This window comes from Lithobates pipiens, unplaced genomic scaffold (genome assembly GCF_037356315.1).
Source record: "Lithobates pipiens isolate NorthernLeopardFrog02 unplaced genomic scaffold, aLitPip1_a1.2 Scaffold_18, whole genome shotgun sequence".
Taxonomy (NCBI): Eukaryota; Metazoa; Chordata; class Amphibia; order Anura; family Ranidae; genus Lithobates; species Lithobates pipiens.
Genome location: NW_027507758.1, coordinates 477,479,441 through 477,495,612, shown reverse-complemented (window position 1 = coordinate 477,495,612; position 16,172 = coordinate 477,479,441). Strand labels below are relative to the sequence as shown.

The following is a 16,172-nucleotide window of genomic DNA, read 5'->3' as shown; positions in this document are numbered from 1 at the left end:
ATATGTACATGACAAGTGTCTAGGACACCATTAACCACATGGTACATAAACCCCCTTCCTAACCAGACCAAATTTTCAGCTTTCGGTGCTCCCACATTTTGAATGACAATTACTCAGTCATACAACACTGTACCTATATGAAATATTTGTCCCCTTTTCACACAAATAGAGCTTTCTTTTGGTGGCATTTAATCACTGTTGGTTTTATTTTTTGCACTAAGAAAAAAAATATTTTAGTTTCTGGTATAAAATTTTGAAAATTAGTAAATTTTCTTCATAAATTTTGGCTAAAATGTATACTGCTACATATCTTTGGTAAAAATAATTTGGTCTGTTATTTGGTCTGTGTGAAAGTTATAGAGTCCACAAGCTATGGTGCCAATCACTGATAATTGATGACGGCCCATCTCATTTGAGACCCTAACAAACCAGGACAGTACAAATACCCCCCAAATGACCCCTTTTTGGAAAGTAGAGACATTCCAAGGTATTTAGTAAGAGGCATGGTGAGGTTTTTGAAATTGTAATTTTTTTCCCACAATTCTTTTCAAAAATCAAGATTTTTTTTTCCCTTCACAAAATTGTCACATTTGCAGGTTATTTCTCACACAAAGCATATGCATAGTACAAATTACACCCCAAAACACATTCTGCTATTCCTCCAAAGTATGGCGATACCACACGTGTGAGACTTTTATACAGCGTGGCCACAGAGGCCCAACATGCAGGAAGGTCACACATCAGGAGTTCCGGAGCATAAATTACACATCTAAGTTCCTGGCCTCTTACACTTTTGAAGGCCCTGGAGCACCAGGACAATGGAAACACCCCGAAAATTACCCCATTTTGGAAAGTAAACACCCCAACGTAGATGAGGCATAATGAGTCTTTTCAACATGTCATTTTTTTCTACAAATTTTTGGAAAATGTGGAAAGAAAATGAACAATATTTCTAACACATAGCACGAACATACCAAAAATGACACCCCAAAATAGATTCTCCTACTCATCCCGAGTATGGCAATACCACATGTGCGAGACTTCCACAGCCTGGCTACAAAGGCTGAGCATGGCCAAGCGTTGATGGCTAGATGGCCGAGGCTGCAATGTGGATGGCTAATACAGAGGGATGGATGGGTGGAAGAGGCTGCAGCGTGGATGGCTATGATGGACGGTCGGCAGAGGCTGCAATGTGGATGTCTAAACACATGGATGGAAGAGGCCCCCACCCCTCGTCACTGAGCAGCACTGTGGGCACTACACCTCCAGCCCAAAGCGCTGCTGCATTCAATCTCTCCCCTTTCTGCCCACACTGGAGGGAGAGGGAGAGGGAGAGTGGACATCACGCCAGGTTGTTTACATGTGATCACTCCATCATTTGACGAATCGATCATGCACTAAACAGCCGCTGTCCCGTGTGCGTGCCCAAGGAGGAGGTCGGGAGCGCGATTCTGGGAGGACGTCATAGTACGCCCTCCCAGAGTTATCGCCCCGGAAGCAGTCATTCGGCTATGGGCCGGTTAAGTGTTTAAACAGTGGGTCCAAGCCAAGGGATGCAAGTGTAGTGTACCAGACTGCTCCAAGAGATCTAGAACTCATGGGAAGGCAGTCTATACTGATTGGAAGGTCTGATGTTCTCAGACCTTTTAGAAATTAGTTAACCACTTCCATACCAGGCCAATTCTGGCACTTCTCCTACAAATACAAAATCATAATGTTTTTTGCTAGAGAGTTACTCAGAACCCCCAGACACACAGTAAAACCTTGGTTTAAGAGCATTTACAAGACAAGCAAAATGTAATAAAATGTTTACTTGACAAAACGATGACTTGAGATACAATTAGAGTCATGTCACAACTGAGTATAGAAGAGAGGTGCTTCTAAGTGAAGCAATATTGTTACATTTATTGAAGGTACAAGATTTAGCAACTCACATGGTTGATTAAAAGAGGCACATCTAACTATGTAGGCATCCAGGGTAAAGCTGTCCACATAGACCATCCTCCCCACCGCTATCGATGCCGTCATTTCCATATTGCGCCCCATTAACGCTTGAAGCCTTGCTTTCAGACCGCTGTACTGCAGAGTAGTCTTCCCAATCACAATTGCAGACTGACAGCGGTGAGAGCCGACGCTGCGGGGGATGGTCCATGTGGACAGCTTTACCCCGGATGCCTGCATACATAACCATGCGAGTTGCTACACTTGGAGGCGCCTCTTACTCTCTGTAGCTCCTGCTGGATTTTGCTTCCAAGAACCTTGTGGATGGACATTTCATGTATACACAACCTAATCACATCGCTATAATCTTTTTATATGGACTATAAACTGAAGGACTTATGAATAAATGATTATGAAACGAATCTGAGTTTCCATTGTGTTATGGGGATATACAAATCGCTTTGGATTACAAGCATGTTTCCAGAATTATGCTTGCAATCCAAGGTTTTACTGTACGTTTTTTTTTTTTTTTTTTTTTAGCAGTGACCCTAGGGAATAAAATGGCGGTCGTTGCATTTTTTTATGTCACATGGTAGTTTGCGCAGCAATTTTTAAAAATGTTTTTCTTTGTAAAATAACTCATGAATTATAAAACACTTTTTGTACAAATGTGAAATGTTACACCGAGTAAAGTCACCTCCCACTGCCTGTAATAACAATCAAGCGGCTGAACTGCTATGATTGCTCTTGCAGGACAGTGAATTGCCGGTGGGGAGATATCCCCACTCAAAGCCCAGGACGTCATGACATACTATGGTATGGAAGTGTTTAAAGGATGAATTTCACACTCAGAAAGTGGCTACATCAGGTGTTAATATTCAAGTGGATTTTAGGATGAAGAGAGGTCTCCTCCACTTTCAGTTTGGAATCTGCCTATGACCAGTCTTACACTTCAAGCTCATCAGAGCTATTTTATACATGAGCGGTGCAAAACCCATATGACCAATACACATTCAGCATGATCCTACTACATATGCAAAAAACATTCTGGGAGCAAACACATAGAATGATTCTGATGTACAATAAAAAAAAAAAAAATAAAAAAAAAATAAAAGTTGCAAACGGTAGACTAGTCATCAGAATTATCTCCACTTTGTATATCCAAACACCTTTGTATCACATAAAGCAGAGTATGCAAAGTGCAGAGATGAACAGAAAGTGGCGACAGCTGCAGTGCTAGTCATGACAGCAGGCCACTATTCTAGTACAGTGGGCGACAGCGAACACAATACATAAGTCTAGAAACCATTCAAATTGCCTGGGGCCGAATTTGGTTTCTGAAGCTACAAATTAAATATTGCGCTCCCCCCGCCAAAAAAATAAAAACATAATTACCTTACATTTTTGATGGAACTTTAAAGCCCATGTTAGGGCAAGGATGAAGCTCCTTGCACCCATTTACAATTTTATTTTATCGTTTTAAATACCTTCTATAACCATCTTTTACTTACCCAACCCTGACATTCAGGGAGTGTGGGAGGACCTGACCACAATGAAGAAAATACTTTGGACCCAGTATGTCACATAACCACAGACTAGGGCAAATAAAAGGGGCTTTTAGGTAGGTTTTGTTATGACCAAGCAATTATAGGGGGTAGGAGTTTTTTGGAGCTTTAAAACAAAATTTACAGTGACCGGATGACAAATTCAATCTTAGTAACTGAACACCTAAAGTGCATATGGAAGATATGGAGTATTTTATACAACTTATATTGACTACAAAACTACATTGATGTACAAGACAAAAAACAAGCACAACCTACCTGATGGGAAGGCAGGATTTGCACCGGCATACATATTGGGTGAGTAGGCAGGAGCTGCAGCATACCCCATTGGAAAGCCAACTATAGAGGAAGAGGAAAGTTGAGATTATACACACACACACACACGTGAATATATTACATTACAATAAAATAAAGACTTATGTACAAATGTATAGAATAAGACTGAGTACTCCAAGTTGTTCAGTCAGGAAACCTTTATATAAACAGCCATATTCTTGTAGTTCTCTAATAGAATCTGATAGCAAAAAAAGTTTTTTTTTTTTTTAATCATTAGACAGGTGACATCTACCAGTATCGCCCCCTCACCTCCTAAATACTTACCCACGCACTTGCTTGATCCAGCGCTGTGCTCATCTGTAGTGGCCCTCTCCCTGAATTCACAGGACAGGAGTGGCAGCAGCGGGAGCCATTGGCTGTCAATGAAATCACGTGAGTGGAGAACAGGGGTTGGGGCCCAAGCCATGGTGTGTCAATGAATGCACACAAGCCCCTACGTGCGCCCCCAATAGAAAGCAGCTTCCGATGGTAGCACACCAAGAAGAGGCAGAGCCATAAGAGCTGGTGGGGGACTCCAGAAAAAGATTTGGGGCTGCTCTGTGCAATACTCTTGCACAGAGCAGGCAAGTATAGCATCTTTTAGAGAAAAAAATAAAAATAAATTTAGAAACTCTGTAATTGCGCCTCGGCTTACTACCTAGTTTAGGTAAATAAAAAAGGGAACAGGTTTGATTTATAGATAATACAATAAGCATCCTGTACGCTCAACCACCAAAACCCAGAGAAATGCCCAGGGCCTCGGTTTATGGTGGACACTCCATCCCAAAAATCCCACACGACAGCGGAGGAGGACTGCACTACCCTGTGCAATTTTTGAATTTCTCAGAAACTTGCATGAGTTTCTAGGGGCTATCACAGTACTTTGGTAGCAGGAAAACACAGTGATGGTAAAAACAAGATGCTTATTGTTACTTCTGTACAGTTTCTGTGCCTACTATAGGCAAAATTCAGGTTTCATTTTAAAGCGATCATACACATAAAATTAAAAGGATACATATGTCAGCATATGGGTTAGCCCAAGATTTTTCTGATGGAACAAAACCAACTGGCTGTGCTTGAAATTTATCTACAATCCTGCTTAGCCTTCTATTCCCCACGAAGAGAAAGTTGTGGGTCACACAGGTACATTGTTACAGTGCAACCTACCGCAAACACTGCTTAAAAACGTAACCTCCCAGGGCTTTGCGACTACAGCCGTTTTTACTAGCCTAGGATACTGCAGGCATCTGGATTCTACATCCCTGAAAGGTTTCCTTAGGTTCCAAAAATAGGAAAAGACAAGCGAAAGCTCTAAGGCCCAATTCACACCTATGCATTTTTTGCAGGAGAGGGAGATAGCTGCTGCCTGGTTGATTAGAGCACCGGGAACATCACAGCTTTCAATTCAATAGCTGTGTGTTCCGCCACGTGCCGTCACATACAGCCCCTTCTTTGTCCAGTCAATTTGATAGACAGATCACCCATCCAATCCTTAGACGGGTGATCTGTCTACCAACGTTCCCCAGACAAGGGGGAGGGCATGTATGTGACAGCACACGGCGGGGGAACACACAGCTATTGAAATGAAATCTGTGATGTTCCCAGTGCTCTAATCAACCAGGCAGCGGCGGCTCTCCTGCGCTATAGGACACCCGAAGCCAAAAAGGCCATTTTCAGCTGCCAAAATTTCGGTGCATCCTTAGCAAAATGCACTACAAACACATAGCTGTGAATCCAGCCTAAAGCAGGGCTAGGAAACCTTAAAGAGGTGGAGATCTACCTGAACATGGGAGATGGAAAAGATCTCTGGGCAGTGTCTCATCCTCGCATCCGATTTAAACCTCTAATTGCTGTACTACCCTGGCACAATCACGTGCATTGCACAGCAATCCTGGGTTTAAATCAGGTGGTGACGAGCCAATATATCTTCACCTGTCAAACACACCTGGATTGCTTTTCAGGGAAGCAGCAGTGCCTGCTGCACTTGTGAACGAGCCCTTAGTTGCATTTGGCAGCCACAACCCTACTGCTCACTCACATGCAAGTCATGGTTTTACTTCCCCCAATCTCTACCCCCATTATCTGAGGCAGCAGACAAAAGGGTGTACACATGCCACAGCAGGAATTAAAACCCATTGCTTTTGGTGGGTGCTACCGCCTGCCCATTGTGACCTATTCAAGTAAATGGGGCCACTGTGCAAGTGCCCCACAAATGCATGCTTCTGCAGGGTCCAAGGAGTTAAAGCAGGGGGCTGATTTTACCTTTTGTTTGCTGTATTGCACAAGATTGCAGGGCACTTTTAGCATGGCCTCGTTCACTTGAATAGGTCATGCTTGGTAAGGGCTAAACCCACCAGCCATGACAGTGTCTGCTCCAGCACCTGCACACCCCTCACCACTGCAGCTAAAGGGGTGTACAGGTGCCGGAGCAGACACTGCAGTTGGGGCAAGGGTGATAAAAACACAATGTAATTATGGGCTTTTACCACCCCCCCCCCCCCACTACAAATTAACCCCCTATAATAAGGCTTTGATGTAGATGTGCTGCGGTTTACCTGCACTGCGGGTGCAGCGCATCTGCAATTTTTCTGGGTTAGCCGCACTTTGCCATAGACTTCTATTATATCCTGCGGGTGTGGTAAACTTTCAGAAAGTGCACCAAACCTGCAGGTTATAATAGAAGTCTACGGCTAAGCGCAGAAATCTACAGGTACAGTGCACTGCACCCGTGGTGTGGGTAAACCGCAGCACATCAGTGTGAAAGCAGCCCTATACTATTATGCCCAGTGTACTGCTTCACATTGACCTTCCCTGCTGCCGGTACCACTTTCGAGACCATTAGCCGGGATAAGAGGTGGAGAGCAGTTGATATCACTCCACATGGGACAGGAGCCAGCAACAGGCGTCACCTTATGCGTCCCTTGCTACCTACTACACTTCCAACTTTACAAATGTTCCCTCTGCATTGCACTGATGCTCTAATGGTGGGTCAGCAAAATTCTTACTTTCTCTGCAGAACAGAACAAGTAATTAAAAACAACGCAGTATTGAGTATACTTCTGTACTCAGATAATGTAATTATCCAATGTTAAAACAAATAGCATTACATTTACATAATATGGATACTGAATGGCATTCATCTATCTAAACTGGCTTCAAAAGAAACATGAGACTGAAGGGGCAAAGCTGCTTACCAGGATATCCAATACCTTTGGCATTTGCATATGGAACCCCAGATGACCCAGGGCTATAGACAGGATTCATGATTTTAGATCTAAAAAAAAAAAAAGGAAAAAAGGAGGATGAGCAGTTAACATTACAGCAGTCAGGAGGATATTTGCATGCTTAAATAAATTAAACCTGGCACACTTTAAACTGAGCATTGCATAGAAAAATACATGATTAAGCAGAGTATATGTTCAGTGTAACCAACATGTCAAAACTAACGAACAGATTCAGAGATATATTAAGGCTCTCTAGAGCAGCCTGTAAGGCCTTAACTAAACATGGAAGCTCTAGTGGTACTGCATGGCCAGTGTACTGCATAGTTCTGCGCTCCGACATTGGATATCAGGTGTACAGATCCAAGACAACTTGGCTTGTGACTGGGAAGGCCACTTCCAATCCACTGAGCAATGTGCCAGCCAAGCAGTGCCACTCAAGCTTGGCACAGTTCAGAAGTCTGTTACAGAGACTTGGATCAGGGTAGCTGTCCTCGACTTTACTAACCGGTATAGCAAGCATTCAGGACAATGCTAACGTACTAGATAAAATGAAGTCCTGGGTATTAGAGCCCCAGTCTCTGAACTTAAAACCAAGTCAGTAGTAGCACCTACCCAAAGCTGGCCATACATTATACCATTTTCTGTCAATTGCCATTAGATTTACTGTAATCTATGATGAAGAGCTGGCGTCACTGCAGACAAATGGAAAGGGTTTTGGTCTGATCTCGTACTACAAACCCGTTTTTCAGGCGCTACAGCGCTAAAAATAGCACCTGTATAGCGCCTGAAAAAATCTGGCCCCTTTCACTAGCGGTGCGCTAGCAGGACAGTGAAAAAAGTCCAGCTAGCCGCATCTTTGGAGCGGTGTATTCACCGCTCCTACCCATTGAAATCAATGGGGCAGCACAGCTATACCACCGGCAAAGCGCCGCAGCAGTGGCCATTTTAACCCTTTTTTCGGCCGCTAGCGGGGGTTAAAGCCGCCAGCCGCATACCGCCGCTAAAACGCTTTACCACCGACGCCATTCCTGCCCCAGTGTGAAAAGGGCCTAAATGAGTGAGCTAAATGCTCAATTGTTTGAGTAGAGAAAAAAAAAAAAAGTCAAATTACAGACATGCCTCAAAACTATTTTAATTTAACATCCCAACCTTCTGGCTTTAACAGTTAAAAAAAAAAAAAAAAAAAAAAAAAAAAAAAAATGGGAAGAACACAAGTGCATTGCAACTGTTTTTGCAGATCAGAGGAACAAAACAAAAAAAAAAAAAAAACCCTAAACACCCCACACACAAGTTTAAAAACTTGTTTTTGGATTACATTTTAATCAGATTCTTTGAGTAAAAAAATCTAAAGATTGCTTTTACTGTATCTTAATTAGAAAACTTAGTTCATTCAGCATGAAATGGAGTTCAGTTACATAGCATGAGGCTGTATATTCTGCAATATGTACATTTTTGGTAAACTCATTTAATGAATCCAAGCTCTGTAAGCCGAGATAACATGCACTGCATTGATGCACAGTTTCATAGTAAACACGAGATAAAAAACATTTAGGAATATTCCTATATCCCTTTTTTTGCAAATCTATGTACATTACAAACTGTATGATTGTTTGAAGAGCAATGCACCTGTACAAGGCTCAAAGTGTGAGGAGGAAGGGCAAGCAGTAAAAAACGAAACCGAAACTTAAGCAGCTTATAAACTTTGTAATCTTCCTGTACATAGCTTGAAGTGCTTTATTCCTCCCTCGAGGAGCAAAATGGCAGTAGGCCATAAAAGAGACCCAGCTTGGGAATATTTATATAATATAAATATAATAAAGTTTCTCTACCTATGGGTAAAGCAATTATGCATGCAAAATGCAAGCAATGCAACTAAAATATGCAAGGTCTGGTGGCCCAAATGAAATATCATGAGAAGATGTGTTTTGAAGTTTTTTCTTTAATTATACCCAGCTAGTACATTCAGTTTGTTTGTTTTTTATGATATTTGGTTTATGCACTTCAGTTTCAAGCAAATACAAGAATATAACAAAATGTTATTGTTTTAGGCTGCATTCACACCTTACTGCATTTTGGGTGCGTTTTTGTGGCGATTTTAAACAGGTCACCAATGAAAAAAAAAATAAAAAAAAGCAGAAAAATGCTATTAATCTGCCCCAAAGAAGCTAATGTTCCGTTTTGACCTTAAAGGCCTTGTAAAGGTAAATGTTTTTTCACCTTAATGCATTCTATGCATTAAGGTGAAAAAATATCCGACACTGCCTGCGCCACCAGCCTCCCCGATTTACTTACCTGACCCCTCGAAAATCTCACGCTCGCCCCCGCCGTCCTCTTCACCACTCAGCCTGGCCGCCGATTGGCTGGAGTGGATGGATGGAAAGCAGCGCAGCCTGTCAATCACATCCACTGACGTGGAGCGCCGGGGCCGTGTGATACAGCGAGCGGCTATAGCCGCCGGCTGTATCACGGGAGCGTGCCCGCAGGTGCTTCTCACCATGCCAGGAAGCTCGCATTGAACGTGAGAAGTACCTGTGGGAGGAAGCCGAGACAGCCGCTGAGGGAACCCAGAAGAGCAGGTTCGGGGCCACTCTGTGCAAAACGAGCTGCACAGTGGAGGAAAGTATAACATGTTTGTTATTTAAAAAAAATAAATAAATAAATAAATGTTTACTTTACAATCCCTTTAAGGCATTTTTCAGGTGTTTTTGCGTGAGGTGAAAAAGAAAAAACGCTCAGATGTGAACAGGTGACATTGAAATGAATGGGATTTTGCTTGGGCGTTTTACGTGCTGAAAGTGCTCAGGTGTGAATGCAGCCTAAAATAAAAGATTCAGTAGCTGTCCAACTTTTTTTGTATTTACATTTTTTGCTTTATTTTTAATTTATTAATTTTCTATTTTTTTGGTATTTTCCATATTCATTTAGAGTCTCCTACGATTCTATTTTTACATAATTATAGAAAAATGAATGATGTGTTCAAATATTGGAATGCGATGAACTCCAACAAGGCAATGAACCTGTAATGTCAAACAAAAGTGGATAGGCTTGACCACGTTGCCACCTTGCAGATTTGTTCTGAGGTAGCGCCAGCGCTCTCCTCCCAATGGCTGCCTTATAGTAAGTCTATGGGAGACACCACCCAGGGTCTGCAGCCATTGTCACAGCCTCTCCTCCTCACTGAAGATCGGACACGATCATGTGTCCAGCTTCAGAATAAGCAAGTATACATAATTTTCTTTTACTGGGTAAACAGAATAGTCTTAGAATAGGCCTGGGAGTAGATTTAGGCTTAGTTAGAACTGAAATTCCACTTTACACTGTGTTGCAAGCTACACTTTCAGACTCGTAAACCCCCATTCACACTTGAGGGTAGTGTATGTAGGCAATTTTACGTTTGTGTGCGTTTTTTGAGTGAAGTGCCATACTGGAGCCTTTTCTTAGGGAGGATTTCTCATTTTGTCCCCATAGTCTATTATGAGAGTACCTTAAAAATAGCACAGATTTGTTATGTGTTTTTTTGCATTGAAGTCAATGGGGCCCAAAAACACTCATTTACCTTTTAGAGCTTCAGGTACTCAAATGTAAACAAAGAATGTAAAAACATGGAATTTGACTGGCTTAGCGTATGAGCTTTAAACATCAAGCTACAAAAAACTCAAATGAAAAGGGGGGCTTAGACGTGGACAATTAAAAAAAAAAAAAAATTACAATAAGGAAACCTGTGCAATAGAAACCTAATGTGCCAACAATGCTCTAGGCTAGGGGTAGGCAACCTCTGGCACTCGACTCCCTTCCCATCAGCAGAGCAGGGAAGTGTCAGTGAGACACTAATGCATTCCAATTTCAGAATTCCCCACACCGCACATTGTAAAAGATGGGAAACATTGGTTCTCTAACTTTGCTGTAGCTGCGATTGTCAGCTTGTGTGATGGGGGAAAAGATTGGCTGCAGTTCCGCTAGGGGGCGGTCCCTGTTGGGAGGAGGGAGGACTGTCTTGGCCACTGCAAATCTCAGAAGGGATTTCCCTAACAAAAAAAAAAACCCACACACACCACAATCAGGTGACAGTTTGTGTAATTACTATTCCTGAACCTTTTGCATAATTTACTACTGAACCCTGGCTCTCTGTAGCCCTTTAAGCCACATCCAGTATTCTGCGCAATGAAAATCACACCCAACCACTTTCTCAGCTGCGGGGCCCCAACTTATGAACCTGCACACAGGCCCACTGCTTTCAGAAAATTTCCCTGACCTGAGCTCATCATTGTGCATCCATTCCACATGCTTGTATGCGACATCACATACATGCACGTGGGCTGGATGTCAGAGGTGGATCAGCAGGAGTGTGCCAGGACCGGTTAATGTGTCTCATCTCTGCTTCCTTTCACCACTCTGCATATCACACATATCATAGATGACAAGAGGGTACAGTGGTGGGGCAGATGTGCAGGGTAGGACAGTGGTCTGAGGTGTAAAGGTGCATGAATTGGGGCTGATCTGAGGCATGAGAGCAGGATGATAATTTCTAACTACTTTATAAAAAATGCTTTTCGTGATCAAGTGTGAAGTTGAATTTTTTGTTATAAAAATCGGCACGCTCAATTTCATCGAAAACATTTTTCAGCACACTGCTCAAAAGGTTGCCTACCCTTATTCTAGGCAATGTTAATCAGAAAAATAAATGAATAAATCCCAAAGCAACTCTAAAACTAGCATATTAAAAGTAAACAACTTTTTGGTAAACAAGGGACTTTTACAAAACCACACCTTAAATCTGATTAATTTGACACGGGAAAAAAAAAAAACAAAAAAAAAAAAAAACTTCCACCTCAGTGGCAAAAAGGGTCTTGTGTTGGACCAAACAAATCTTATACTTGCGCAGACACACTGGGCCTGATTCCAGGAAACCCAATTTGGTTGGAAAAAACATAAGCCGGTTGCCTGCATGAGATAACATTTCCAACCCCCAGCAGATCACATCAACCTTTGCAGACTTTATTGAAGCTTTAGGCTGGTTCACATAGGCATTCCCCTCGAAACGCCCACCTGCCTGCCCAGCAGGGGATCTCCCCACTGAGCAGGCGATGACAGGTCTGTACGCTCCAATATGTAGAGCGGACAAAGCACTGCGGTTTTCTATTGGGTTGTCAGATGCAATTGGAACATCTGTCAGTTTCCTTCCGTTTATCATCTGATCTGCTGTTTTTGGCAGACAGGATCTAATCTAATGACAGCGCATGTCAGAAGACAAGTCCGCTGACATCCGCGGCTCCATAGAAAGCTACGGATGGTCCGATCAGGTTCTCCTGAAAAACTGACCTCAGACAGCCCGTGTAAAAACTAGCCTTATGCTAAGCCTGACCCATCCTCTCTGGACCAAGAAGAGGTATTTTTCCGTGACCTGAGCCGACCTGTCCAAGGACACACACAAACACATTTAATGCCAACATCTGAGACTCTTCAGGCTATCAAGTCCTTGAAACCTTCTTCAGCCCCTGGCCCCGGTGGTTTCTCTGGCTTTTATTCAATAAAGTTCTGAGCCTCTGGTACCATATTTAACCAGTTAGTTTAATGCCTTAAAACAGGAGTCCTTGCCCTTCTCAGACATGTTCAAGGCACACATTTCTATGATTCAAAAACATCAGAGGACATTCCAGAAGCACAAGCATTCCGCCCTATCTCCCTCCTAAAGTGATAACCTGAAGACCTTGGGGAAGGATCCCAAGCCTCCATATAAATATATATTTGCAAAGCTGTCCACCTTAAACACCAGTGGAAAATTCCAGGGTCCCTGTCCTCTTTAGATCTCTATAAAACCTTAGACTCAGTCATGCGAGCACCTGCGAGTTGTACTGTCCCACTGGGGTTTTGGCAAGGCCATCTTAGCCTAATTTCAGGCCTTGCACTCAACGCCCTCTGCTTTGGTGAAATATGCAGGGCATTTCTCATCACCTCCCAATTTTAAGAGGCATAAGACAGAAATTCCCTCTGTCCCCAGCTCTCTTCCATCCTGGCGATGGTCCTATGAGCCAATCAGAACATCTGGGGAATCGCTTATGCGGGCCAGGAATGCAAGCTTCATCTCTTTGCAGGTGACGCCCTATTAAATCTGACCAACCCCCTTAATCTTCTGTGGACTATTGTGCTGCTCGTTGATTTTGGGCCAACATATCATCTTAGACAAAATGGTCACCCTTAATGTAACCTTACCTCCCTACCTGGTTATTCGCTTACAAGTCCCCACTTCCACTGGGCATCCTCACATATTTATCTTGGTATTCGGTTGACTGATTCCCAATTCCTCTCTTTACATCCAATTATTATCCATGTCTTTGCTCCTTAATCGGCACGTGTGTAATCTTGGCAGTCCCCACACTTGTCCTGGATAGGTCTGACTGCACTCCTATCACAATGCTTTCCCTCCTCTGGCTCCCCCATAATCTCGAAGCATTGTTATTGAGTCCGCTTATGCATCACACCCTACAAGTCTGGCATTCTGTACAGTACTACGCTGGGTTAATGTCACCCTTTTTGCCCTCTCTCGCAAATCACTAATAACCCTCCTTTTCACCCAGGCTTAGACCAACTACAGGCATTCTCTTGGTGGGTTGCTAATCGGTTCACACATGTCCAACACTTTCTACCTGCCAGATCATTCCCATCATGGGCCTCATGACATTCCAGGTGGTGATATTCTTCTGCTACCTCTAACTTCATCATTGGCTCGCCTCACTGCGCGGAAGTTCTACATACCCATTTGAAAAAATTAAAGTCGTTCTTCCATCCCTCTCACCTACGTAGCTCAGTGGGAACAAGACTTGGCAACAGAGACTTGGTGGATTGGAGCAGGGCTGGGTCTTCTGTGGCCAAATGCTCATTTAATACAGCCACTTTGGAAGTGGGCATACAAGGTGCTACTCTGATGGTATTGGGTCCCTGCACATGCCAATGCATCCTACAGCGACTGCTGTTTCTGGGGCTGTAGCCAGCAGGGCGATGATGTTTACACATGGTGGCTGTGCCCTAGACAAATTCATTTTGTGTCCCGTGTTTATGGCCTCCTATTCACTTTATTCCACCGCTGCATACAAAAAAAAATAAAAGCCAAATCTGCCCTACTACATTAAATGCCCAATGCCAGGCCTGTTCACCTATCTGCAAAAGCTTGCTTCTTTTTTATTTTTGTCAGACAAAATAAAGAAAAATTGCCAAAGCCTGGAAGAAACCACCTGTCCCCTTCCAGGGGGCGGGAGATTGCATGATCGCGTTGATGTTTAACAAACCAATGTCTAGCATCCACAAAGACACTTATGCCAATTTCCTTAAAATTGGGAACCATGGCTGTCATATGCCTTTCCTACACTCCCCCAGACGGCTCGGGTACAGACAGCCTTGATGCAAGTATTTCACACCACACCCCCCCCCCAGACTAATTGAGCCATTAATCCTTGCAATAAAGCAGAGGGGAGAATTCCCACTGTAAGTAAAAAATTTCTGCATAGCTAGGAGGTCATCAAGTACTATATTACATGCTGTTCATTCTCACTCAGTCACTATGAGATTCGTTTTCTGAAAAAAAAAAAAAAAAAAAAAAAAACTGGTTGATCCTTTTGGTCACATCCCTAAATCAGCTAGGGATTTTGCAGTTGTGATGGCAACTCTGCACATGCTCAGTTTTCAGCGAGTTTCTACACTGAGCATTCTTCCTTATGACATCCGAGTAGCCCATGTGACTACAGATTTACACACGTGGGTGTATACAAAGAAGTAAATGACAACTACCTGCCTACTAACCAGATAAACACAATGGGGCAGGATATTATATGTAAATTGATTGTGGCTTCACCTCCGTCTTATTCCAAGAGACAGGCTGGTGAGGCGTGACAGCCTATTCAAAAGAAAAAACACTGCGCTATCCAAACATAAAAAACACACACCGAAAGGGATATTTAAGGTAAAAAGTGTAGCGCTGAAAAAAAATAAATAAATAAAAATGTGCAAAAAACACAAGAACATGTATAATATCCCTGTGTACAGCCACCTGGGACCCTATAAATGTTACCTGTGGTGAGAGCTTTAATTCTAATAAACACCAAAATTGTATTAGTGAAACAATTTACCACATAGAATTGTGCTTATATTTGTCTATAGAACGGAACATTTGCCAAATAAAATTGTGTTATTTTGTGTTCATAAAACAAAATAATCAAGATCAAACGGAATTTTTTTTGTTTAAACAAAGTCTCTTTGTTTGATGAAAATATTCAAGTCCCACTTGTATAATTAAATTGCAAATCCACCTTCCACTCTTAACGGGATAACATGCGAACACCACGTGACAATCCCACCCCCCCGTGGATGCGGGCTTACCAGACGTATCTGATCCAAAAGAATATATATTTAAAGGGTCGTACAGGCTTTTGTAGTATCTGTAGAAATTCAAACTCGCATATGGTGAATCGTCAAAACAATCTCTCCGCCACTGCAATTGATGGTAATAGGTTTTCTCCAATTAGATAGAGGTCCAGCTCAGAATGATGGACGCATAAAATAAAAAGATGGGGCCATATAGTGTAATTCCATTAAAAAACAAAGTTTGATAAAAAAAATAGTAACAAATGAAGACGAAATGCGTCGGAAGGACTCCACTGCAGCCGATTTTTATTTGAAAGCGCTTGAGTCACTATATAAATGTGAGTTTGTTACTATTTTTATTAAAGTTTGTTTAACTTTGTTTTTGGTAAGCCCGCATCCACAGGGGTGGTGGGATTGTCACGTGGTGTTCGCATGCTATCCCTTTAAGAGTGGAAGGTGGATTTGCAATTTAATTATACATGTGGGACTTGAATATTTTCATCAGAGATTTTATGTTTAAACAAAAAAATTCTGTTTGATATTGATTATTTTGTTTTATGGACACAAAATAATTTTATTTGGCAAATGTTCTGTTCTATAGACACAAAAGCACAATTCTATGTGGTAAATTGTTTCACCAATACAATTTTGGTGTTTATTAGAATTAAAGCTCTCACCATAGGTAACATTTATAGGGTCCCAGGTGGCTGTACACAGGGATATTATACATGTTCTTGTATTTTTTTCATATTTTTTGTAGAGTGACACTATG

General features: G+C 42.3%; 1 protein-coding gene across 1 annotated transcript in view; it reads right to left on the bottom strand.

The window, feature by feature from the left end:
- Nucleotides 1-16,172, bottom strand: part of FAM168B (family with sequence similarity 168 member B) — a 34,879-nt gene that overhangs the window by 15,994 nt on the left and 2,713 nt on the right. The window contains exons 2-3 of the mRNA XM_077488363.1: nt 7,016-7,095; nt 3,765-3,845 (exon numbers count right to left, since the gene is read on the bottom strand). Of these exons, the coding sequence (XP_077344489.1) occupies nt 3,765-3,845; nt 7,016-7,085 (151 nt within the window). The 5' untranslated portion in view covers nt 7,086-7,095. The remainder of the gene's footprint in view (nt 1-3,764; nt 3,846-7,015; nt 7,096-16,172) is intronic.